Source organism: Pseudophryne corroboree, chromosome 8 (assembly GCF_028390025.1).
Source record: "Pseudophryne corroboree isolate aPseCor3 chromosome 8, aPseCor3.hap2, whole genome shotgun sequence".
Lineage (NCBI taxonomy): Eukaryota > Metazoa > Chordata > Amphibia > Anura > Myobatrachidae > Pseudophryne > Pseudophryne corroboree.
The window spans coordinates 84979997-85007251 of NC_086451.1; the positions used below are offsets into that span (position 1 = coordinate 84979997).

The 27255-nt window shown below is 43.7% G+C and overlaps 1 protein-coding gene across 5 annotated transcripts in view; it reads left to right on the plus strand.

Annotated features, from left to right (window-relative positions):
• RAPGEF1 (Rap guanine nucleotide exchange factor 1) overlaps positions 1-27255 on the plus strand; it is a 259536-nt gene that overhangs the window by 121613 nt on the left and 110668 nt on the right. For all 5 annotated transcript variants that reach the window (XM_063936770.1, XM_063936771.1, XM_063936772.1 and 2 more), the window contains exons 2-4: positions 7009-7151; positions 10167-10345; positions 10880-11036. In XM_063936770.1, coding sequence (XP_063792840.1) covers positions 7009-7151; positions 10167-10345; positions 10880-11036 — 479 coding nt within the window. The remainder of the gene's footprint in view (positions 1-7008; positions 7152-10166; positions 10346-10879; positions 11037-27255) is intronic.

Consider the following 27255-nt stretch of genomic DNA (forward strand, 5'->3'; position numbering starts at 1 on the left):
CCGTTGACTGGACTTTTTTGCTAATGCCATGTTGTACGGCGTGTTTGTGGTGTGGGCTGGTGTGTATCTCACCCTTAGTTTAACAATAAATCCTTTTCCTCGAAGTGTCCATCTCCCTGGGCACAGTTCCTATAACTGGAGTCTGGAGGAGGGGCATAGAGGGAGGAGCCAGTTCACACCCATTTAAAGTCTTAAAGTGCCCATGTCTCCTGCGGATCCCGTCTATACCCCATGGTTCTTGAAGCATCCCCACCATCCTCTACGGACTAAGAAAAGGATTTACCGGTAGGTATTAAAATCCTGAGAGTGCAGGGAGGCAGAGGGACCTTCCGGTCCCTCTGACAGTAGCAGCGGAGGGAAGTTTCTCTTCCCTGCCGCTGCTAACCCTCTCTATCTGACCTGGTTGAATCCTGTACGACCAGGTCAGATAGAGCACTTGCAGGCATGGTCGCATCTGATGCGACCATGAAAGGCAAGTGGTTAAAACCTGGACTGCAATGGCAGAGTTTGGGAACCTCTGTACTAGTGTATTTGTGTGGGATAGCATACTTTCTAGGAATTTTAGGAGACCTATGATGGTATATAAGCAAATGGTAAGAAGCTTATAGGTCTTGCCCTGGTTAGACAAGCTCAGAGCTGATTTAAAATATCTTCATGATTGAGAATAACGTGCTTGGTCATTCTCCACAATACATGAGGGACCATTGAATGTTGGAGCAATGATCCTGCCTGTACTGACTGGTACTCTTGACCTGAGGCAAGGGCATAGCTACCATAGGTGCAGGGAGTGCAGCTGCTATGGAGCCCCAGAGCTGAGAGGTGCCCACCTTCCCTGTCAAAATTGTGTTCTATATATTTTCACTATTGAGTGGTACTTTGGAGCCCTTACAATGTATTGCCTTGGGGACTAAAAATATATATACTGTAGTTGCATATAAACTAGTGGCAGCACTGTAAGTGGAATAATATGAACGGGGGCACTCTGCATGGCATAATGTGATTTTGGGGCACATACATAATTTGTACTGGCAGCCCTACAATGTAACATCATGTGTAATAGGGCACCTATAGGGCAAATAATTAACCTTGGCCAGTGGTTCTCAAACTGTGTGCCATGGCACCCTGGGGTGCTTCAGGACACTTGCAGGGGTTCCCTAGGTTGGTGGTGCAGGACTAATAAAAATTATTTATGGTCAATATAATAGGCAAAACCAGTGCTGGTGGCTTCCAATCATAAATTATGTGGACAGACAGAAGCAGATATTGTCCCTCACCATACAACTGAACCTAAGGATAACACACAAACATTTTCTCTAATGTCCTAGGGGATACTGGGATGGTAATAGTTACCATGGGGTATAGATAGGGTCCATTGGAGCCATGGCACTTTAAAAATTCTTCAGGGTGCTGGCTCCTCCCCTCTATGCCCAAGGAGCTGGGTGCATGCTCCAGAGAAGTTTTCTTCAAAACTTTATTTTAGTTTATTATTTTCAGGCAGCACTGGCTGGCACCAGTCTGTCTCCGTCGTGGGACTTAGCGGGGGGACCGGACCAACCTCTTGAAGGGTTAATGGTCCGTATCCCCGCTGACAGAACTTAGCTCCTGAGGTGGTGTTTCGCATTACCTCCAGGGTGTGCGTGCACTCCATCAGCATGCCGCCACCCGTAACAGAGCTGAAGATGCTGGAGAGGTGAGTACAGACACCGGAGTCCCGGTTAGCGGGTCCCCGGTTACAATGGTGACATAAGGGCGCTGCAGGCTGCGGTGCCCGCTTCATATACCCACACTGGCACTGTCACAGAAAGGGGGTTTTAACTCCGTTTTCTGTAAAATTTGAGTAATTGCCAGTACTATGCAGGGACCGCGTGCCATAAAGAGGACGGGGCTTCCCGAAGAGCGGGACCAACTGCTCAGAGGCGCCATTTCCTGCTGCATCATTCTAGAGGCTGCATGCAGGGAAGCGCTGCTCCTCCAAGGACCTTCAAAACACACCTTATACTGGTACCAGGGGATTTTGTAGAAGGGGGAGCAATAATATATATAAATATACAAACAAACATATATATATATATATATATATATATATATATATATACACACACACTAGTTACCTTATTAAGGCTCTAGTTTTCTGCCCTGCAAACCACTGCTTTAGCTGATGGAGGCAGCGGTGTGTTGTTCTCTCCCTCTCTGTCTCACTGCTCGTGTGTGTGTGTTCTGCTGTATGAACATGTCTGCCAAGACAAGGTGATTTGTCAGTCTTGTAGCACAAAGTTTTCCTCCACAGGGGGGTCTCTGCTGTGTGCTCAGTGTAGTCTCCCTTCACAGGGAAGCAGCACACAGGAACCAGAATGGCTGTATTCCATAAAAGGGATGATGTCTATCATATACTCTGAACTGGCTACTGCCAGGCAGGAAAGACAAGTGTTTAAGAAATCTATGGATGATTTTCTGACTCATACTTCTGATATCAGACCTGCCTCCCAACCCCTTCTGCTGGTTTCCCAGAAACGCACACTGCCCCATGTGCTCCAGTCTGACTCTGATAATGAGATGCCATATTTGGAGGGAATGGAAGCCCTTAACTATTCTGTTAGGGAAGTCCTGAATATCCTTGATAAAAAGGCAGAACCTGAGGAGGAGCCTCTTTTTTTTTAAATGTAAAACAAGTTTACTGCCACCTTTCCTGTCTCTAAGGAGTTAAACACACTTTTTAAAGAGGCCTCGGTTATTCCTGACAAAAAATTCAAACCCCTAAGCGGTTGCTAAACTCCTTCCCTTTCCCCCCTGAGGTTAGGAAGGGGTGGGAGAATCCTCCAATTATGGATACCTCAGTGTCCAGGCTGTCACGTAAGACTGTGCTGCCTGTACCAGGTGCTATCTTCTTAAAAGACCCTGCCAACAGTCACGCAGAGGGTTTAGTAGAGGCAGAGCCTGAACTCTGTTCCAGGGAACTAACGGCCGCTGGTCTGCGTGCTTTACCTTGGTTTCCTCGAGCAGCGTTGGAAGCACCTCTGGCTCTGCCCCAAAATCTGGCCACACGAAAGGACTGGAAAGAGGGGCCGGGATAAGCACGTTTGGCCGGAGGAGCCGCTGACAGCAGATAGGTGGATTTACCGGCAGTAGCCTGTAAAGTCCACTTGTTCAGTTCCTCACCAAACAAAGCATCCCACGTGAAAGGAAGGTTTTCAGCAACCTTTTTTAAAATGGTGTTCGCAAGTGTTTCAGCTGTTGGTTCAGCGATGGGGTTGCCCGCTCGACATGATGGCATCTCGACTCAACAAGAAGCTGTGTAGGTATTGATCCAGGACGAGGGATCCGCAGGCTGCGAAGTGGACGCCTTTCGGTGCCGTTGATGTACCCGTTCCCTTCGATTCCTCTGATTCCCAGGGTCTTAAAACGACTGAAAAGGGAAAGCGTACAGGCAATTCTCATTGCTCCGGATTTGCCTCGCCCTGCCTGGTATGCGGACCTCCTGGCCATGTCCCTGGAAGAGCCCTGGCCTCTGCCGCTTCAAAAGGATCTTCTACTGCAAGGTCCATTAGTCTATCCAGACTTACAGCAGCTATGTTTGATGGCATGGCGGTTGAAAGGGAGATATTAGCCCGTAAAGGGCTTCCCGTCAAGATTATCTCTACTGTGGTTCAGGCTAGGGAGGTGGTCACGTCTAAGCATTACCACAGTATCTGGTAGAAGTATGTCTCCTGGTGTGAAGGTCGACAGTACTCCACTGTAGAGTTTCATCTGGGCAGGTTCTTGCTCTTCTTGCAAGCTGGTGAGGATATGGGCCTTCGTTTAGGCTCCATTAAGGTTCAAATCTCTACTGTCTGTTTTTTTTTCAGAGACAGTTGGCTGTAGTTCCGGAAGTTCAGATGTTCCTAAAAGGTGTCCTTCGTATTAAGCCACCCTTTATATCTCCCACGGCTCCGTGGGATCTCAATGTGGTTCTAACTTTTCTCCAATCAGACTTGTTTGAACCTTTGCACTGGGTGGACTTAAATTTTTTGACTTGGAAGACTGTCATGTTATTGGCCTTGGCATCAGCACGGCGGGTCTAAGAATTTGGGGGCCTTATCCTGAAAGCCCTTTACCTGGTGTTTCACTAGGATAGAGTGGAGCTCAGGACTCACCCGCAGTTTCTGCCTAAGGTGGTGTCGAAAATTTCACGTCCCATCAAGTGGTTCCTGTATTGTCTGACACTGCAGTTTCTCCAAAGTCCTTGGACGTTGTTCGAGCTTTGAAGATTTAAGTCAAGAGAACAGCTCGTCGCTGGGAATCTGATTCCATTTTTGTTCTCTGACGCTACGAAGGTTGGCTGTCCTGCTTCAAAACAGTCAATTGCTCGTTGCATCCGGATGACAATCTAACAGGCTTACTCTTCGGCAGCCTTGCCGCTGATGAGTACTGTTCAGGCCCACTCCACGCGGTCAGTGGGTTCTTCCTGGGTGGCTGCCCGTGGTGTCTTGGCTTTGCAGTTATGCCGAGCTGCTACTTGGTCTGTTTCAAACACTTTTGTAAAGTTTTACAAGTTTGATACCATGGCTACTGAGGACCTTCAGTGTGATTGCTCGGTTTTGCAGGGGTCTCAACACTCTCCAAACCGTTCTGGGAGCTTTGGGACATCCCCATGGTAACTATTACCATCCCAGTATCCCCTAGGATGTTAGAGAAAATAGGAATTTAATACCTACCGGTAATTCCTCTTCTCTTAGTCCGTAGGGGATACTGGGCGGCCGTCTCTGTGCTTCGAGTTTTCCTGCAAGAGTTGTTCTTGTTTGTTTTTTGTTTGGGTCTGCTGTTGCTGTCCCTATTTTCAAGTTGTGGTTAGCGTTGCTATCCTCTTGTTGTTATTTGTGTGCTGGTTCGTATCTCACCACTTTTTTCTTGTCTGTATTCATCTTCTCAAAGTATGTCCATCTCCTCGGGCACAGTTTTCCTAAACTGAGTCTGCAGGAGGGGCATGGAGGGGGAGGAGCCAGCACACTGAAGACTTTTTAAAGTGCCATGTCTCCAATGGACCCCATCTATACCCCATGGTAACTATTACCATACCAGTATCTCCTATGGACTAGGAGAAAAGGAATTACCGGTAGGTATTAAATTGCCATTTTACTTCATCTAATTTTTCTTTATAAATTTCTCAGTAAGAAACTTTTGGTCAAGGGGTGTCGTGAATAAAATCCTGATACTCTAGGGTGCCCTGATTCAAAAATGTTTGGGAATTTCTGGTCTATGGTAAAGTTGTTTTTGTTCCCACACAATTTAATCCTAGGTGGCACTATTGTGGTTAAAGTATATACTGTAGATCTAGTTCAGTCTTCCTTACATTATGGTGTAGACAGGTTAGTGTTGGTCAACCGGGCTGTGAATTTTTTTTATCTTAATGTAGAAGTTTTACAGATAATTGTGCTGTGAATTTAGCACAAGCAGTAAGCCTTGCCTGGTTTTGTGGTCCTGAAAGCCAATCAGATGTGAAATAGATATTGGATTTTGCCAGAATCTTTCTTAGTAAGACTGAGTCAGATGCTTATGTGGTTGTAAACCCAGTGTGGAGTTACCGTCCTGAAGACCATAGTGTACTTATAGCATTTGTAGTTCAGTGCATGCTGCTCTATGGCCCATACCACCCCTCAGAGCTTACAGTGCACACAACCTGTTCTCTCAGCTGCTGAGGAGTTATACAGCGAGGGTTGCGGTCTTCGCCCTCTGCATTTGACTCGTCCTGACTATTTCTAGCTGTGGTTTTTCAGAGAACTCTGAATTACTCATGCTAGGTGCTGTCCCTCCCTGCATGAAACAGCTGCTGAGACTTCAGCACAGCTCTTGGTGACGCCGCCACATGCTTTGTGTGTTCCGCCATCTTTATTTTCCACTGCCAGGTTAAAAGGCCACATGTTGGACTTAAGTTTTGTACTTTTATGATACTGAAAGTCATTTTTTTTCTGGTGGTTCTCCTATAAATCAGTTTCATGAAGGGGTATAGTGAATGTTATATAGTGGATAAGTGTAATAGCCTCCCATCAGAGGGGATAGAGGCTAAGACTGTAGAGCAATTTAAACATGCTTGGGATAGGCATATGAATATCCTTACAAAGAATTAAGGTTCAAAAAGGGTTGAGATTGCCTAAAGGATAAAAAAAAGGGGCAGACTAGATGGGCAAGTGCCATCAAATTCTATGTTTCAAATTCTATGTTTCAAATGTTTAAAAACTGTCTGCGATCTGTTGCTTGTGAAGAGATGCAGGCTTGAAGGTGGTTACATATATCTGTGAGATCAAACATGGGAGCCTGGGTAGGAAAAAAAGAGCTGTCCCCCCCCCCCCCCCCCCCCACACTGCTGCTTTAGCAAGATTTGTGAGACCGTAAATTCTTCATCCTTTGTGGCATCTGGTAGATTAGTCCAAATGCTGGATCTGGCCTGCGATATTGGCTAGTTGGAATGATATAGCAGCATGTGGCCAGTCAGAATTATTTCTCCGATTATAGTACTAAAATGATCCCTATGACTGAATAATCCATAAGTGTGTGCGAGGGGTTAGCTTCCGCATTAATAAGCATTAAGTTACTGTTCATACATAACATTGTTGCTCACAGACGTGACCACTGAGCACCTCTTCATACAGTCACTGCTAGGAGCACTGCTAAATGGTGTATTGCGGGCAGCAACGCTAAGGGTTTTGTGGGAAAGACTGGAGCAATTAAAAATATTGTGGGAAAAATAAAATCATAACCTAGTAAAACAATCCCAAGTATTCAGTATAATCTATGCCACGGCTGTACTAGTGCCTTTTCATAGTGCCAGTATTCTTAATGCACAGTAACCCTGGATGCCACAAGGGATGTGGGGAGGGAGGGGGGGGGGGGGGGGGCAAAGTTATTTTCTGGGTCTAGTATCTGTAAAAAAAAAAAAAAAAAAAAAAATTATATAATTTTTTATTTTATTTGCTTTTTAATGCGATTGTTCAATCGTTCTAACGATATTTCCTCTGTTGTCTTATTTATCTTCAGACAGCCAGCGTTCCCACCTCTCCTCCTTCACTATGAAACTGAAGGACAAGTTCCATTCTCCCAAAATCATCAAACGAACTCCCTCCAAGAAAGGCAAGCCGGCCGACCTGACGGTAAAGACCGAGGAGAAACCGGTTAATAAAGTAAGTTCTTGCTGTCTGCTTTAGCGGAGAGATTGATCTTATCGGACAAATAAAGTTGTACTCGGAGGAAACTTTTGCTTTATGGAAAGTCTACAGCAGGAGGAAGTCAATGTGCCCTCCAGCTGATGTGGAACTACACCTCTCAGCATGCCCTTCTACAGTATTTAGCATGCCTTAATAGCAAGAGCCTATTGGAACCCTTCCTGTACCTTTTTAAGGGAGGCTGTATGAGAGAGAAACGTTTTAATAAGGGGCATGAAGGAATCCATATCCTCCTCCTCCTGAAGTGTATGATCTGTGGTACTGATTAGCAAAGAGTAGGTTTGGGAGACACCACGAAGACACTACTGGTAGGTGATCTCACTTCTAATCAGATAAACATACTAAGACGTACTCTTTGTTCCCTTTCTTGCTACCAAGTAAAAACTTTTTTATAGCTGCTTTAAACACTTTGTGGCGTGTAATCTTCTGGCAGGATAGAAGGGGTCACCATGATTCTCGTTGATTTCATTAATAGATCTCCCACCCTACAGCTGGAGTGTGGGCTCTCTGCTATTCTCCCTATGAGGCCGGTATTCCACCACGCCCAACAGCTGAGATGGTCCCCACCCAGCTGCTTGGAAGTCTGCAGCTTCCAGAGCCACCAAACATCCAGCATCCCACCAGTGAGATCTGAGCGTGTGCTGGATAATATCATCCCTTAGACAAGAGCGAAACCTAAACCATAGGTTTATAAATCCACAATAAAAGAGTCAGAGTAAAACTTTACTTTTTTTATTTTAGTCAGTTGGGCCATTATCCTGGGAACTTTGCTGTATGGTGCAATTGTTCTGGGACGTAGATGAGACTTCTTTTTTTTTATATGCTACTCGGCACTATCCTGCTCCAGCGGTCTGATGGCCAAAATCAGTCTCTCTGCACTTACACTACTGTGACAGGCACAGCAGCAGAGATCCTTCCCCATTTTTAAAAGACAGGGCACGGTTTGGATGGCGATAACTTTACAGAGAGTGCAGAGGTGCACGGTGTCTCAGCATGCATTGCTGGACACAATTATATTGGTGTCCAGCCAGCAAGTGGGCAGTACCTTCAAGAGTCTTTAAGAATGCTATCTGGGTGCATCCAGACTATATCCTCACCCGGCTATTTCTTAATGCCACACGGTTGGCAGAATTTTCACTAGTGGTGACCCCTTGCCATCTATGGTTTTTAAGTATAAAGAGTTCATTACAAAAATCTCTATTGGAATTGTAATACTTGTACATCTAAATTAGGTCACCAACAAGGTGCATTATTTTCTGAATTGAAGTTGGGGATGTGGGAGCTGTTTCAGCTGTATGTGGGAATGGGAGCATACACGTTTCCTATATTTGGGGGTTGGAAAGTCAATGGGAGCAGATACAATGGGGACAATTCAATTGTTTTTTGGGCACCCAAACCAGATGGGCACCCAACGGATTCATTGGTTCTTCACTCCCCCCCCCCCAAGCTCGTTGGGCATGAATGTCCGCTTGCACGGCCATTAATACTTGGTCTGAGCGCCCAAACCATGTATTTTTCACACATTTCAGCTCTCTTCCACGCCTCCTTTTCCGGTTGCATGTGTCCCTGAACAGAGCAACAATTGAATTGCGCCATTGGGTGCCATCTAGTTGCAGACGTGGCGACCAACAATTGAATCATCCCCATTGAATTACTGATAATTGGAAGGAGATAATGTACAAAATGAGGAAGCAGCGCTAGAATGTTGTGTGCTTCCATATGTATTGTTGTTGGGCCCTCCTATGTGTCTTCTGGTATTCCAGTTCTGGGCTTTTGTCCCTATTGTTGTGACTTCAGCCTCTCACCGGGCACTGGACATCTTCAGGCTTGCGGCTGGGTTTACATATGCACAAGACTGTTGAATGTCAGGAGATGGATGTTTGCTCTGTTGCTATGGCATGGACCTGACAGGAAAAGTGTGCCTTCTGCTACAATCCTGATAATTGCTCCATTAAACAAAACAATGCTACATTTCTGTAAACAAGCACTCCTTGGAAAGATGCTTTTATTTACTGTAAAGGGGGCGACCAATATATAATATCTCTACAGCTCCTACTGTCCTACACGGTGAAATGAGTGACACCCCTACTCTAAACTAAATTATTATTATTATTTGTCTTGGAATTCATTTACAGGTCTGATGTGATGTAAGCGCCATTTATTTTTCCGTTTACCATCTGTAAGGGTTTGATAGTTTGCTGTCTTAATTCCTCAAAAATCAATTTCACCTTAAAGGCTTTTAGGGGGTGGTTCAGTTGTTTTGCCGCACCCAGTCACGCGTCACTTTAGACGGGGTGATAATCAATTGTTCTTCCATTCCATTTTTGCGCTGATCATGTACAAATAGACTGGCTTTGGCTGCGTAAAATGTCTAAACCCATCTAAACTAATGGGCGCGACTAGAAAAATGTATGACAAGCCAGGCTTCTAACACATTCTGCTCACCCCTTCAGGAGGGTGTGAGCAGAGGTAATGGGCGCCTGCAGTTTTCAAGCCCAAATGGAGCAACAATTGAATTGCTCCATTGGGCATAGGGCACCCAAAAAACTTTTTATTTCCCCCCTTAAACTTTTACTTGCCCCTTGACAGAGAATATGTTGCTTAGTAGTTTAAAATGACGTTTCCATGAAATGTTAAAACCTAGATAATGTGCAGTTTTAGAGAGAGACTGTACTGACTAATATATGGGTAACAGGATTAGCTGTTGTAATGTGGGCGATGATAATGTTTTTAGTTTCATGTATGAGCGTCTGTAGTGTCATTCAGGGTTTTATTTTTCACCATGCGATGGGAAAATACAGAAAGATGATTGCTCTCTTTCTTATAAAATCTGCTCATTACATTTTGAGACTAGTTTTAATGATTTGCGTAGAATTACTGCTTAGATTGTCCCTTACTGAATGTTCTTAAAGTATGCAATCGCTTTGTTCATCGCTATGGAAACATGTTTTCTCATCGCCATCCCCTCTCTAGACTCTCAGCCGCCTGGAGGAACAGGAAAAGGAGGTCGTCAATGCCTTGCGGTACTTCAAGACCATTGTAGACAAGATGGCCGTAGACAAGATGGTGCTTGTGATGCTGCCGGGGTCGGCCAGCAAAGTACTGGAAGCTATTCTGCCACTGGTTCAGGTGGATACACACTCTCAGCAAAGGTTTGTGGCTCTGCTTGCATTCTATGAAATGTGATTGTCAATCCCTACAGAAGTCTTTACCACGGCACGTCCTTAGTATTACCGCCACCTTTTCTACTCTTCAGTCCCAATGATGGTTTGTCTTTTAACATTCCAAGACCATTGTCACATCCTCGTATGTTTACAGTGGAATACAGTTTGGTGCCTCGTTCTGCTGTTGGCCTTTACCCATTCAAGTATAGTACATCATCCCATCACACAAGTGGCTGCGCATCACTCGCTTGAGCCGAGCCTGATTCATGTTGTAACCATCTTGCCAGAAATATGGATGAATAATGATTTTGCTTTTATGTGTAATTGTAATTCCCAGCTATTTTTGTATCTTCTTCTCTACTTTGTAGCATAGGCTCTCAAGCATTTATCTAGCTGAATGTATTGACTTATCTAATGGCCTTTCATTCATATCCATCCCCCTGCCCCGCCATAGCCACTCTAGCTAGGGCCATCTTGCTTTCTATCCCTGTGCTTAATGACTTTTATATTTCTTGTTGTCAGCACTGCAATCTCCTCCTGCTACAGCCGAGTGTACCAGTCTCTTGCCAATCTCATTCGCTGGTCTGATCAGGTGATGCTAGAAGGGGTGAACTCTGAGGATAAGGAGGTGGTAACCACTGTGAGAGAGGTCATAAAGGCGGTCCTGGACGGTGTTAAGGTGAGGATTGTCACAGACTTTCCATAGTTCCTTTAAAATAAATAAAAAGAATGAAGGATGCTTGTCGTGGCTGCTTAGTCTGTTCATTGCTCTTAGGTTATGTACTCATCAGCGCGGTGTTCGCACAATGCGACATCGCCTGCAATGGGACTCCGACATCGGCAAGTGCATACACACTTGCCGATGTCTGCTGCGACGAGCGGTTGGTGGGGGGAAGAGCGGGGCCATGCTGCATTCAGCAGCGTAGTCCCTCGTAAGCAACATCGCACGTCTGACCTGCATGCAGGTCCAATGTGCGATGCAGCAATATGACCCATGGGAGCACACATCGTATGGTATATTGAATGTACACATTATACAATATCGTTAGAAACCGCCTGATATCGGCCGGATCCTATGCGATATTGCAGCCTAGCTATGATAACAGGTGAGCTGTGTAATGGACAGAAATTTTGCCCATAAGTTGTATCTAGTGGTAACGAAAGTAAACAAATCTCCCTTGTCACACTCTTTAAGGAACAAGAAAATATTTTCTCAAGTAAGCGCAAACACATACACGTTCTAAAAGTCTTTGTCCTCCTTCAATGGTAGAAAAGATGGTACCACGGATTTAGCTTCAAATATATGAAGAAATTTTCAGGCAATATCAGTTCCTTATAATGCCGCAATCATTAGAAGAAGACGATGGATCTCAAAATAAAAAGAAAATTCATAGTGCAATATTGCCATGAGATAAAATCAAAGTATTTATTACAATTATGCACTCACAATAAATAAAACAGGTAACAGCATGTAACCAAAAAAATGGTAGATGGTTCTTAGCCTGGGGACACAGCAGTTATCACGGACACCCTCTAAATGGAACAGATCCGGACTATTTCACAGAGAGGAACCGTTAAGCAGCTCACCCGACCAATCCACCGTAACAGCTCACACAGCCTGAAGCTTTTCGGACATCCAGGTCCTTCGTCAGAGGCATAGTGAGCATTCAAACATAAAGCAAATAAATAACCCATACAATTAACATTATGAGGAACAGGTGTATTCAAAATTAGTGCTCGTTCGCGTTTAGCCGGAACCGGAAGTGACATACCGCTCCGTCCAGCGGAAGTGACGTTTTTGCGTGTCATCATGCGGAAGCGGAAATTACGGGTTTTGCGTGTCATGCGTTCCACAGCCTCCGTTCCAGGAAGTGAATCTTCACCATAATTCATTACACTTAAGAGAATGTCCATCATCATAGAATCTTATCCAGTTAGGTATCCATTGATTCATATTAGATAACGTTGAAACATAAAACATAAAGAGTAGAAATATATTATAAAAATGAGGTAAGAACATTCAGATAAAAGAACCAATTAAAACCCAGGGACATTATTATAAAAACCACTTCAGCTCAAACTCTGAATTCAGCCCTTTGGGGATTAACGTTTTCAATCTAAAAATCCATTGCATTTCTGCTTTGGCTAGTCTAACATCGATATCCTTACTCCTCCATGTAGAGCTAATAATTTGGATTCCCCAAAAAGCCTTCATAAATTTAGGATTACAATTATGACCATTTTTAAAATGTGAGGAAACAGAGTGAGTTAAAAGTCCTTTTCTAATATTGTAAACATGTTCAGCCAATCTTGTTTTTAGGTTCCTCGAGGTTTTTCCAATATAAGTAAATCCACATTCACATTGTAAAGCATATATAACGTTTTTAGAATTACAAGTGATAAAATCCCTAATTTGGTATGGGGTGTCATTAACTACAAATTCTTTAATTTTACTAGCACCTTTTGTGGTGCGACACATTAAACATAAGCCACACCTGTGGAAACCATGACTACGCGTACTGGACCTATTGGAAATATTAAGAGCACTATGCACCAATTTATCTTTAATATTCGCTGATCTACGGTAAATAAAAGACGGTTTCTTAGGTATCCTAGACCCAATAATCGTGTCCTCCTTTAGTATATCCCAATATTTTCTAAAAACAGTTTCTATTTCCTTATGTTGTGAGTTAAAACCACATATAAAAGACCATTCATGTTTATTGGAGACCTTCTCATTCGATTTTGATGTTAAAAGGGAGCTGCGTTGGAGCTTATTGACCCTATCTTGCACCTCCATAATCTTATCCTTATTATATCCTTTATCTATAAAGTGTTGACCCATTTCCTTCATTTGATCATCACATATATGGTTTTCTGTACAGTTACGCTTAACGCGCATAAACTGACTAAAGGGTACACTGTCCAGCCAATTACTATGATGTTGGCTGGACTTTTCTATATAGCTGTTAGAATCAGTAGCCTTCCTAAATACTTTTGTGTGTAGTTTACCATCTTTAGTATATAACACTAAATCTAAAAAGGATATTTCACATTGGCTAATGGAGAAAGTTAATTTAATATTAAAATCATTAAGATTCAATTCCCTACAAAAAATTAATAGCTCATCTTCAGTACCTCTCCAAATAAATAAAACGTCATCAACAAAACGTTTCCAGGACACCAGGCCCGCCCCAAGCCCTCCATCTTTCCAGATGGTGAGATCTTCCCAATATGCCATATATAAATTGGCATAGCTGGGGGCGAACCTGGTGCCCATGGCGGTACCGATCTGCTGTATATAATAGACCCCATCAAAATAAAAATAATAATTCGTTAAAATGAATTTAATTGCTTTAATAATAAATAATTTAATGTCATTCGAAAGATCAGATTTTTCTAAAAAATATTCCACAGCTAAAATTCCTTTCTCCATATTAATAATGGTATATAAAGTTGATACATCACAGCTAGCCAAAAAATAATTATCTTTCCATTCTAACTGGTCTACAATTTTAAGGACGTCTGTAGTGTCCTTTAAAAAAGCTTTTGTGGTTTTAACCAATGGTTGTAGATAAAAATCAACTACCGCAGACAGGTTTGAAGCAATACTATTGGTTCCAGCTATGATAGGTCTCCCGGGAGGGTGGAGAGGGTCCTTATGGATTTTGGGGAGCACATAAATAGTAGGAATAGATGGATGTTTAATATTTATGAATTCATATTCGGATTTTGTTATAGCACCATTAATCAAGGCTTCATCAGTAAGAATTTTTAATTCATCAATAACTCTAATAGTGGGGTAATTTCTTACTTTCTTATAGGTGCCATCATTATTTAATTGCTTCATAATTTCACCTACATAATGCTCTTTATCCATAAGGACCACCCCTCCACCCTTATCGGCAGGTTTTATAATCAGATTAGTATCTTCCCTTAAAGACTTCAATGCTGACCATTCATTCCTGGTTAATGAGAAAACTCAATAAAGAAACTAGGGAGTTAAAAGAAAGGAAACAGCGGAAATATTAAATATATATATTAAATATATTAGGGATAAAGGTATTTTAGAGGATCAGTATGAGGATACAGGTTGTAAATTTCATGGTGAAGGTGGAGTTGGTAAATTATCGTCCAATCAGTATAGAGAACGCTCCCAGAATGAAAGAGCAGATAATATGAATAGAGATAGAGAATGGACGAGAGTTGATAAGAGGAGAAGGCCTAACACCAATTATAATCAAAGGAATTTTCAAAATAGGCGGTTTAATGCAAGGAATGGTAATTGGAGACAAAATATGAGGCCATTTAGAGAAGATGTGGAATATCAATCGCCCTATGTTGATAGAAACAGGTATGATGTCCTTCGGACAAATGACCGTGATTCTCGCCCTTTTTTAGACTGGGATCAGGGAACGAGAAGAAGATATTAAATACTCCAATTAAATACAAGCATTTTCGAAGGGGCTGTAGGGGTGGAAAGAAACCACCTTTCTGTAAAAAGAAAGAGAAACCCATTCTCCCCTTAATAACTCGAGAAGGAAACCACAAAAATTTTCAATCTAAGTAAACACACACTAACATCCGATGAAGAGAAAGTATTAAAGCGGGGGTTGAAATTTGCACCCACTAGTAAAATTGATCCATTTGAATTTTATATTGATTTAAATAAATATATTAGGAAACTTACTGTTAAAAAATTCTTTGCTTCCAAAAATAATGAGGAAGAAATAATTGAACCAGTAGAAGAATCAGTTTCTAGGTTCCGCCCAAAATCAACTTTTTATCCCACTCATGTAAAAGGGAATTATATAGTGTTTTAATAAGATGGTTAATAAAGACGTAGACGTTATTTTAATTAAAAACAAGAGGAAATGTAATTTAACCAGGAATGAATGGTCAGCATTGAAGTCTTTAAGGGAAGATACTAATCTGATTATAAAACCTGCAGATAAGGGTGGAGGGGTGGTCCTTATGGATAAAGAGCATTATGTAGGTGAAATTATGAAGCAATTAAATAATGATGGCACCTATAAGAAAGTAAGAAATGACCCCACTATTCGAGTTATTGATGAATTAAAAATTCTTACTGATGAAGCCTTGATTAATGGTGCTATAACAAAATCCGAATATGAATTCATAAATATTAAACATCCATCTATTCCTACTATTTATGTGCTCCCCAAAATCCATAAGGACCCCCTCCACCCTCCCGGGAGACCTATCATAGCTGGAACCAATAGTATTACTTCAAACCTGTCTGCGGTAGTTGATTTTTATCTACAACCATTGGTTAAAACCACAAAAGCTTTTTTTAAAGGACACTACAGACGTCCTTAAAATTGTAGACCAGTTAGAATGGAAAGATAATTATTTTTTGGCTAGCTGTGATGTATCAACTTTATATACCATTATTAATATGGAGAAAGGAATTTTAGCTGTGGAATATTTTTTAGAAAAATCTGATCTTTCGAATGACATTAAATTATCTATTATTAAAGCAATTAAATTCATTTTAACGAATAATTATTTTTATTTTGATGGGGTCTATTATATACAGCAGATCGGTACCGCCATGGGCACCAGGTTCGCCCCCAGCTATGCCAATTTATATATGGCATATTGGGAAGATCTCACTATCTGGAAAGATGGAGGGCTTGGGGCGGGCCTGGTGTCCTGGAAACGTTTTATTGATGACGTTTTATTTATTTGGAGAGGTAATGAAGATGAGCTATTCATTTTTTGTAGGGAATTGAATCTTAATTATTTTAATATTAAATTAACTTTCTCCATTAGCCAATGTGAAATATCCTTTTTAGATTTAGTGTTATATACTAAAGATGGTAAACTACACACAAAAGTATTTAGGAAGGCTACTGATTCTAACAGCTATATAGAAAAGTCCAGCCAACATCATAGTAATTGGCTGGACAGTGTACCCTTTAGTCAGTTTATACGCGTTAAGCGTAACTGTACAGAAAACCATATATGTGATGATCAAATGAAGGAAATGGGTCAACACTTTATAGATAAAGGATATAATAAGGATAAGATTATGGAGGTGCAAGATAGGGTCAATAAGCTCCAACGCAGCTCCCTTTTCTCTGACGTCCTAGTGGATGCTGGGGACTCCGTCAGGACCATGGGGATATAGCGGCTTCGCAGGAGACAGGGCACAATAATAAAAGCTTTAGGATCAGGTGGTGTGCACTGGCTCCTCCCCCTATGACCCTCCTCCAAGCCTCAGTTAGATTTTTGTGCCCGACGAGAAGGGTGCAATCTAGGTGGCTCTCCTGAGCTGCTTAGAATAAAAGTTTAAGTTAGGTTTTTTATTTTCAGTGAGTCCTGCTGGCAACAGGCTCACTGCTACGAGGGACTTAGGGGAGAGAAGAAAACTCACCTGCGTGCAGGATGGATTTGCTTCTTAGGCTACTGGACACCATTAGCTCCAGAGGGAGTCGGAACACAGGTCTCACCCTGGGGTTCGTCCCGGAGCCGTGCCGCCGACCCCCCTTGCAGATGCCGAAGTTGAAGAGGTCCAGAAACAGGCGGCAGAAGACTTTCAGTCTTCATAAGGTAGCGCACAGCACTGCAGCTGTGCGCCATTGTTGTCAGCACACTTCACCAACAGTCACCAACTGTCACTGAGGGTGCAGGGCGCTGGGGGGGGCGCCCTGGGCAGCAATGTATAATACCTTTTTATGGCTAAAATACATCACATATAGCCCTTGAGGCTATATGGATGTATTTAACCCCTGCCAGATCTCACAAACTCCGGGAGAAGAGCCCGCAGAAAAGGGGGCGGGGCCTATTCTCCTCAGCACACGGCGCCATTTTCCTGCTCAGCTCTGCTGTGAGGAAGGCTCCCAGGCTCTCCCCTGCACTGCACTACACTACAGAAACAGGGTTAAAACAGAGAGGGGGGGCACTTATTTGGCGATATGATTACATATATAAAAATGCTATAAGGGAAAACACTTGTATAAGGGGTTGTCCCTGTATAATTATAGCGTTTTTGGTGTGTGCTGGCAAACTCTCCCTCTGTCTCCCCAAAGGGCTAGTGGGGTCCTGTCCTCTGTCAGAGCATTCCCTGTGTGTGTGCTGTGTGTCGGTACGTGTGTGTCGACATGTAGGAGGACGATGTTGGTGAGGAGGCGGAGCAAATTGCCTGTATTGGTGATGTCACTCTCTAGGGAGTCGACACTGGAATGGATGGCTTATTTAGGAATTACGTGATAATGTCAACACGCTGCAAGGTCGGTTGACGACATGAGACGGCCGGCAAACAAATTAGTACCTGTCCAGGCGTCTCAGACACCGTCAGGGGCTTGTAAAAACGCCCATTTACCTCAGTCGGTCGACACAGACACAGACACGGACACTGACTCCAGTGTCGACGGTGAAGAAACAAACGTATTTTCCTTTAGGGCCACACGTTTCATGTTAAGGGCAATGAAGGAGGTGTTACATATTTCTGATACTACAAGTACCACAAATAAGGGTATTATGTAGGGTGTGAATAAACTACTTGTAGTTTTTCCTGAATCAGATAAATTAAATGAAGTGTGTGATGATACGTGGGTTTCCTCCGATAGAAAATTATTGGCGGTATACCCTTTCCCGCCCAGAAGTTAGGGCGAGTTGGGAAACACACCTTAGGGTGAATAAGGCGCTCACACGCTTATAAAAACAAGTGGCGTTACCGTCTCCAGATACGGCAGCCCTCAAGGAGCCAGCTGATAGGAAGCTGAAAAATATCCTAAAAGTATATACACATATACTGGTGTTATACTACGACCAGCAATCGCCTCAGCCTGGATGTGCAGCGCTGAGGGGGCTTGGTCGGATTTCCTGACTGAAAATATTGATACCCTTGACAGGGACAAGATTTTATTGACTATAGAGCATTTTAAGGATGCATTTCTATATATGCGAGATGCGCAGAGGGATATTTGCATTCTGGCATCAAGAGTAAATGTGATGTCCATATCTGCCAGACGACAGTGGTCAGGTGATGCAGATTCCAGTTGGCACATGGAAGTATTGCCGTATAAAGGGGCGGTCCATCGGACCTGGTGGCCATGGCAACAGCTGGAAAATCCACCTTTTGTTACCCCAAGTCACATCTCAGCAGAAAAGGACACAGTCTTTTCAGTCTCAGTCCTTTCGTCCCCATAAGGGCAGGCGGGCAAAAGGGCCAGTCATATCTGCCCAGGGGTAGAGGAAAGGGAAGAAGACTGCAGCAGGCAGCCCATTCCCAGGAACAGAAGCCCTCCACAGCTTCTGCCAAGTCCGCAGCATGACGCTGGGGCCGTACAAGCGGACTCAGGTGCGGTAGGGGGTCATCTCAAGAGTTTCAGCACGCAGTGGGCTCACTCACAAGTGGACTCCTGGATCCTACACGTAGTATCCCAGGTGTACATTGGAAATTCGAGACGTCTCCCCCTCACAAGTTCCTGAAGTCTGCTTTACCAACGTCTCCCTCCGACAGGGAGGCAGTATTGGGAAAAATTCACAGGCTGTATTCCCAGCAGGTGATAATCAAAGTACCCCTTCTACAACAAGGGAAGGGGTATTATTCCACACTATATTGTGGTACTGAAGCCAGACGGCTAGGTGAGATCTAAAATATTTGAACACTTACATACAAGCGTTCAAATCAAGATGGAGTCACTCAGAGCAGTGATAGCGAACCAGGAAGAAGGGGACGATATGGTGTCACTGGATATCAGGGACGCTTACCTACATGTCCAAATTTGCCCTTCTCACCAAGGGTACCTCAGGTTCGTGGTACAGAACTGTCACTATCAGTTCAGACGCTGCCGTTTGGATTGTCCACGGCACCCCGGGTCTTTACCAAGGTAATGGCCGAAATGATGATTCTTCTTAAAAGAAATATGGACGCTTTCCTGATAAGGGCAAGGTCCAGAGAACAGTTGGAGGTCGGAGTAGCACTATCTTAAGTAGTTCTACGACAGCACGAGTGGATTCTAAATATTCCAAAATCGCAGTTTTTTCCGACGACACGTCTACTGTTCCTAGGGATGATTCTGGACACAGTCCAGAAAAGGATGTTTTCTCCCGGAGAAGAAAGCCAGGGAGTTATCCGAGCTAGTCAGGAACCTCCTAAAACCAGGAAAAGTATCAGTGCATCATTGCACAAGGATCCTGTGAAAAATGGTGGTTTCTTACAAAGCGATCCCATTCGGTAGATTTCACGCAAGAACCTTTACGTGGGATCTGCTGGAAAAATGGTCCGGATCGCATCTTCAGATGCATCAGCGGATAACCCTGTCTCCAAGGACAAGGGTGTTTCTTCTGCGGTGGCTGCAGAGTGCTCATCTATGAAAGGGCCGCAGATTCGGCATTCAGGACTGGGTCCTGGTGACCACGGATGCCAGCCTGAGTGGCTGGGGAGCAGTCACACAAGGAAAAAATTTCCAGAGAGTGTGATCGAGTCTGGAGACTTCTCTCCACATAAATATACTGGAGCTAAGGGCAATTTACAATGCTCTAAGCTTAGCAAGACCTCTGCTTCAAGGTCAGCCGGTATTGATCCAGTGGGACAACATCACGGCAGTCGCCCACGTAAACAGACAGGGCGGCACAAGAAGCAGGAGGGAAATGGCAGAAACTGCAAGGATTCTTCGCTGGGCGAAAAATCATGTGATAACACTCTCAGCAGTGTTCATTCCGGGAGTGGAAAACTGGGAAGCAGACTTCCTCAGCAGGCATGACCTCCACCCGGGAGAGTGGGGACTTCATCGGGAAGTCTTCCACATGATTGTAAACCGTTGTGAAAAACCAATGGTGGACATGATGGCGTCCCGCCTGAACAAAAAACTAGATATTGCGCCAGGTCAAGGGACCCTCAGGCAATAGCGGTGGACGCTCTGGTAACACTGTGGATGTACCAGTCAGAGTATGTGTTCCCTCCTATGCCTCTCATACAAAAAGTACTGAGAATCATAAGAGGGAGATGAGTAAGAATGATACTCGTGGTTCCGGATTGGCCAAGAAGGACTTGGTACCCGAAACTTCAAGAGATGTTCACGGAAGACCCGTGGCCTCTACCTTTAAGAAAGGACCTGCTCCAGCAGGGGCCTTGTCTGTTCCAAGACTTACCGCGGCCGCGTTTGACGGCATGGCGGTTGAACGCCGGATCCTGAAAGGGCATTCCAGATGAAGTCATCCCTACCCTGGTCGAAGACAGGAAGGATGTAACCGCAAAACATTTTCACTGCATTTGGCGAAGATATGTTGCGTGGTGTGGGGCCAAGAAGGCCCCTACAGAGGAATTCCAACTGGGTCGTTTCCTACATTTCCTGAAAACAGGACTGTCTATGGGCCTAAAATTAGGGTCCATTAAGGTTCAAATTTCGGCCCTGTCGAATTTCTTCCAGAAAGAACTGGCTTTAGTGCCTGACGTTCAGATGTTTGTAAAAGGGGTACTGCATATACAGCCTCCTTTTGTGCCCCAGTGGCACCTTGGGATCTCAATGTTGTTTTGAGTTTCCTAAAGTCACATTGGTTTGAACCACTCACCACTGTGGACTTAAAATATCTCACATGGAAGGTGACGATGCTATTAGCCCTGGCTTCAGCCAGGCGTGTGTCAGAATTGGCGGCTTTATCATATATAAAGCCCTTACTTAATTTTTCATTCTGACAGGGCAGAATTGAGGACTCGTCCTCAATTTCTCCTTAAGGTGTTTTCTGTTTTTCACATGAACCAACCTATTGTGGTACCTGCGGGTACTAGGGACTTGGAGGACTCCAAGTTACTTGACGTTGTCAGGGCCCTGAAAAATATGTTTCCAGGAAGGCTGGAGTCAGAAAATCTGACTCGCTGTTTAGCCTGTATGCACCCAACAAGATGGGTGCTCCTGCTTCTAAGCAGACGATTGCTCGCTGGATTTGTAATACAATTCAGTTTACACATTCTGTGGCAGGCCTGCCACAGCCAAAATCGGTAAAAGCCCATTCCAAAAGGAAGGGGGCTCATCTTGGGCGACTGCCCGAGGGGTCTCGGCTTTACAACTTTGCCGAGCAGTTACTTGGTCAGGGGAAAACACGTTTGCTAAATTCTACAAATTTGATACCCTGGCTGAGGAGGACATGGAGTTCTCTCATTCGGTGCTGCAGGGTCATCCGCACTCTCCCGCCCGTTTGGGAGCTTTGGTATAATCCCCATGGTCCTGACGGAGTCCCCAGCATCCACTAGGACGTCAGAGAAAATAAGATTTTACTTACCGATAAATCTATTTCTCGTAGTCCGTAGTGGATGCTGGGCGCCCATCCCAAGTGCGGATTGTCTGCAATACTTGTACATAGTTTTGTTACAAAAATCGGGTTATTCTTGTTGTGAGCCATCTTTTCAGAGGCTCCTTCGTTGTTATCATACTGTTAACTGGGTTCAGATCACAGGTTGTACGGTGTGATTGGTGTGGCTGGTATGAGTCTTACCCGGGATTCAATATCCTTCCTTATTATGCACGCTCGTCCGGGCACAGTATCCTAACTGAGGCTTGGAGGAGGGTCATAGGGGGAGGAGCCAGTGCACACCACCTGATCCTAAAGCTTTTATTATTGTGCCCTGTCTCCTGCGGAGCCGCTATATCCCCATGGTCCTGACGGAGTCCCCAGCATCCACTACGGACTACGAGAAATAGATTTATCGGTAAGTAAAATCTTATTTTAACATCAAAATCGAATGAGAAGGTCTCCAATAAACATGAATGGTCTTTTATATGTGGTTTTAACTCACAACATAAGGAAATAGAAACTGTTTTTAGAAAATATTGGGATATACTAAAGGAGGACCCGATTATTGGGTCTAGGATACCTAAGAAACCGTCTTTTATTTACCGTAGATCAGAGAATATTAAAGATAAATTGGTGCATAGTGCTCTTAATATTTCCAATAGGTCCAGTACGCGTAGTCATGGTTTCCACAGGTGTGGCTTATGTTTAATGTGTCGCACCCCAAAAGGTGCTAGTAAAATTAAAGAATTTGTAGTTAATGACACCCCATACCAAATTAGGGATTTTATCACTTGTAATTCTAAAAACGTTATATATGCTTTACAATGTGAATGTGGATTTACTTATATTGGAAAAACCTCGAGGAACCTAAAAACAAGATTGGCTGAACATGTTTACAATATTAGAAAAGGACTTTTAACTCACTCTGTTTCCTCACATTTTAAAAATGGTCATAATTGTAATCCTAAATTTATGAAGGCTTTTTGGGGGATCCAAATTATTAGCTCTACATGGAGGAGTAAGGATATCGATGCTATACTAGCCAAAGCAGAAATGCAATGGATTTTTAGATTGAAAACGTTAATCCCCAAAGGGCTGAATTCAGAGTTTGAGCTGAAGTGGTTTTTATAATAATGTCCCTGGGTTTTAATTGGTTCTTTTATCTGAATGTTCTTACCTCATTTTTATAATATATTTCTACTCTTTATGTTTTATGTTTCAACGTTATCTAATATGAATCAATGGATACCTAACTGGATAAGATTCTATGATGATGGACATTCTCTTAAGTGTAATGAATTATGGTGAAGATTCACTTCCTGGAACGGAGGCTGTGGGGAACGCATGACGACACGCAAAACCCGTCATTTCCGCTTCCGCATGATGACACGCAAAAACGTCACTTCCGCTGGACGGAGCGGTATGTCACTTCCGGTTCCGGCTAAACGCGAACGAGCGCTAATTTTGAATACACCTGTTCCTCATAATGTTAATTGTATGGGTTATTTATTTGCTTTATGTTTGAATGCTCACTATGCCTCTGACGAAGGACCTGGATGTCCGAAAAGCTTCAGGCTGTGTGAGCTGTTACGGTGGATTGGTCGGGTGAGCTGCTAACGGTTCCTCTCTGTGAAATAGTCCGGATCTGTTCCATTTAGAGGGTGTCCGTGATAACTGCTGTGTCCCCAGGCTAAGAACCATCTACCATTTTTTTGGTTACATGCTGTTACCTGTTTTATTTATTGTGAGTGCATAATTGTAATAAATACTTTGATTTTATCTCATGGCAATATTGCACTATGAATTTTCTTTTTATTTTGAGATCCATCGTCTTCTTCTAATGATTGCGGCATTATAAGGAACTGATATTGCCTGAAAATTTCTTCATATATTTGAAGCTAAATCCGTGGTACCATCTTTTCTACCATTGAAGGAGGACATAAAGTCTTTTAGAACATGTATGTGTTTGCGCTTACTTGAGAAAATATTTTCTTGTTGTTTATATGTCATTGGGATTGGTGTGAAGAATCCCTCATTTTCTCATAGCTGCACCACTATTTTTTTTTTTTTGCGCAATTAGGAAAATCACTAGTTCATTTATCCAACACTCTTTAAGGAGAATGTTCCTGTTCCCGAACATGCAGAAAAAATATACCATCAGTAGCAGTAGAGCAATACATGAATACTATAATGTAAACTACAAACTATTATTATTTTTTATTGACTGAAATAAATATATACAAATATGAAATATATAGAAAATACCATTGATAATACAAGATTAATTGATGGGATGCATGGAAGATAAGACTGATGCCAGAAGAAGATGATACATGCTGTATCGTAACCAAATTCTGCTTAGTCCCTGTACATTCTACAGGCACTGCTGCCATGGCGATCCTCCAAGACTACGCGGACACTGTTGGCTACCCGATCGAGATATTAAAACACATTGAAAACCATTTATCATTAACTGAGGCGGTACCAGTGGTGTCTATTCCAAATTAGTGCATGTATTATTGGTTCCATGTAGCCCTAAAGACGTTTGAATTAGTGTGTTCAGGATCCCGTGACACAGAAAGTGGGTTAGATTGACAGGTGATCCACCTCTCGGACCCCCACAAGTTATCAATCAGTCATCACAATTCCACATAGCTGGGGAGAATACTGGAGAACACCAGTCCTATATATGCAATGTGGTACCGCTATTCAATGCCGCAGCCCTTAAATCAAATGCTGCAATACCTCTGTTTGCCTCCCTTTTCCATTTGAATGTCTCCTCCATTTCAGTCCCCTTTGTATGCTACAGGATTACCGTTGTGTGTACATCATTTTGCAGGCCCATTCATACAGTACTAGTCGTCTATGATGTGTAACAGGGGCTGAAGGGTTAAGCCCAGCCATGCGCCTGGCAGCCAGCACATCCCCTCTAGGGGGACACAGCTGGAGTCTGCATCCGTGAGGTCATCCAGGGAATGAAGTCAGATATTTGGAAGCCACCCAGGACTCCCCTCCCTCCCATTCTGCACTCAGCTCCATGGCTGTGATTTCATCTCCTAGCACACGGTGTATCATCCTGCTGTATACAAACCATTGGGGTCTCTGCCACCCTCATTATCACATCACATCTCACTCGGAGTACAAACTGGAATCATGGCCTAGTGTCTCCAGCATCTCTGAGCACGTTCTACTGCAGAGCTTGCCTTTCTATATCGGTGCACACCAAATATCTACCCGGAATGCATGTAGATCTTTTCCCCCTGATGCACCAAGGCTGACATTCATACACTGTAAGAACACATTTGTACCAGATTACTGTATGTAAACGGCACACGTCTTCTCACACACCTATTTATAGTGCAGGGACGTGCCCACCGCACGGCACTGTTATAGTGCATCTGGTTGCTTTTGTGGTCTTATGCTCTGAAGCTGTGTAATGCTATTTTATGTGCAGCTGAGCTGCTTAGCCTCTTCCTTCGTTTCCTCCAGGAGGTCCGCACCTGGCTTGCTGGTCCATGTTCAGATAGACTGTATATATTGTGTACTTTCATGTGTACGACACATGAAGTAGTAGTGTGATGTTAACATGCTTTGTGTCCACAAAAATGTACCAAATTAAGGAATCATTCAATGTGATAGAAATTTTAACCTGTCTGAACATGAAAAGCAGCATTTTCTTCACAACTAGGACCAGATTCTTACCAACCCAACCTCTTAAGAAATTAACATTAACCTGATACCTTTGTTGATCTCCGCCAGTATTTAAAGGGGCTCAAACCTAAAAACACAATTCCTTGCCTTGTTTTGGAGAAGTTCTTCTGTGCATAGTACAAGGGAACACGTACTGAAAAATATTTATGCTATACGTCTGTACAGGCCATGAGCAAACTTACTCTTGCCTTGCCATGTTTCTGGCACCCTTACTGTGACAACATCCCTAAGGATTAATTTCTATACACTATACCAGACCTGGCCAGCTATTGCACTGAGAGAATGGACACACATGAATGAGAGTGACTGCAGGGTTCGATTTAATTACCCACCAGTCAGTGCAGCCATATGACGTATTTGTGGTGCCTCTGGAAACTCTCAGATGTATGTCCCCAGCCCCATAGAGCGAGTATGGGGCAAGATTGAGCTGCAATGGAGGCTATTTGCATTGACCCCATACTGTAAAGGACAGGATTATGTATATTGGCAGACTGCAGCAATATGCACTTCTGCAGTTCAGTAAAATCTTAAATCATTATACATTCTGGGGTATATTCAATAACTGTCGGTAGCTGCCGTCTTGTCGGGAAGACGGCAGCTTCCGACAGTTTTAGATCGGAAGGGGTCCCGACCTATTCATTACGGCCCCATTTATTCCGACAAGTTGGGAAACCTGACTTGTCGGAATGCACGTTGATCGGTGGCTTCAGCCGCCGATCAGCGTGCATTGTCGGAAACGGGCCAAACCGGACAGGTTTTAGCCCCGTTTCCGACAATCTCAATCCGACTTAAAAAAAAAAGCCGGATTGAGATGAGGGAGCTGAGACCAGGAGACGGGGAGGGAAGGGGGGGGGGGGGTCGAGGTCCCGCTTACTGGAGCCGGGTGGATGCCGCCGTGAGCCTCCGCTGCTGCAGCCACTGCTCCCCCGTGTCCTCCTCTCCCCGTCCGCTTCATCTCCTCCACTGCTCTCCCCACCGCCGCAGACATCTCACCCCCGGCGCCACTGACCGCTCCCCCCTCACCTCCGGCGCCGCTGACAGCCCCCTCTGCCGCTGCTGTCAGCGCACCTGCAGCGCTGACAGCAGCAGCAGGTCAGGGAACTGCCAAATCCGACGGTCAGATTTGGCCGCTCTTTTGAATAGGGGTTGTCGGGTCCATTCCGACAGCTGCATGTCGGAATGGACCCGACTCTTATTGAATATAATCCTCTGTCTCAAACAATTTCCTATATACCAATATAAGAGGAATATGTAAAAGATAAATAAATTGGGTGAGATTGCCTCTACATTGCTTGGAATAAGGTCCTTTATGACCCTTTCTTTGGATGCAATTCTGGCAATAGATCAGTATGAGTGAGTGTCACCGCATGATCAGTGCATTGAGAAGTCTGGATGCACCTCCGTAACCTGCAAGAGCTGTGGGCCGCTACCTCTATCATGTGTCAGGCTCACCTGCTTTTGACGTTCAATGGAAATTTCATTAAACTGCTTGACTGTTGTAAGAGCTGGGGAACATGTTAGTAGTCTAGTCTGGTTTATTAAGAATGATTTGTTAATGTCTTACTGTGGTGGTATTATGTTTTCTCTTTCACATTACAGCTTCAGTGTACTTGCATGATGCATTTCAGTGCATTTTAGTTTGTGTCATTATACAGTCAGAGCGTAAAGTGGCCCTGTCGCATAAACACACCGTGGAAACCGTTTGCGGGCTGAATCGGAATGCATCCTGTATCAGTACGCCAATGCTTGTATCGATGATTTGCTGTATCTGCTAATTGATCATTTGTAATTGGGAGCGTCACCTCTGTGTTCTGTGCGAGCCTTGTAGGTTCTGTACTAAAGTCAAATAAAAATAACTGTTCTAATTTCAGCAAACACAAAACGCTCCTTATGTGGATGGACTTGTAGCCGTATATGTATGC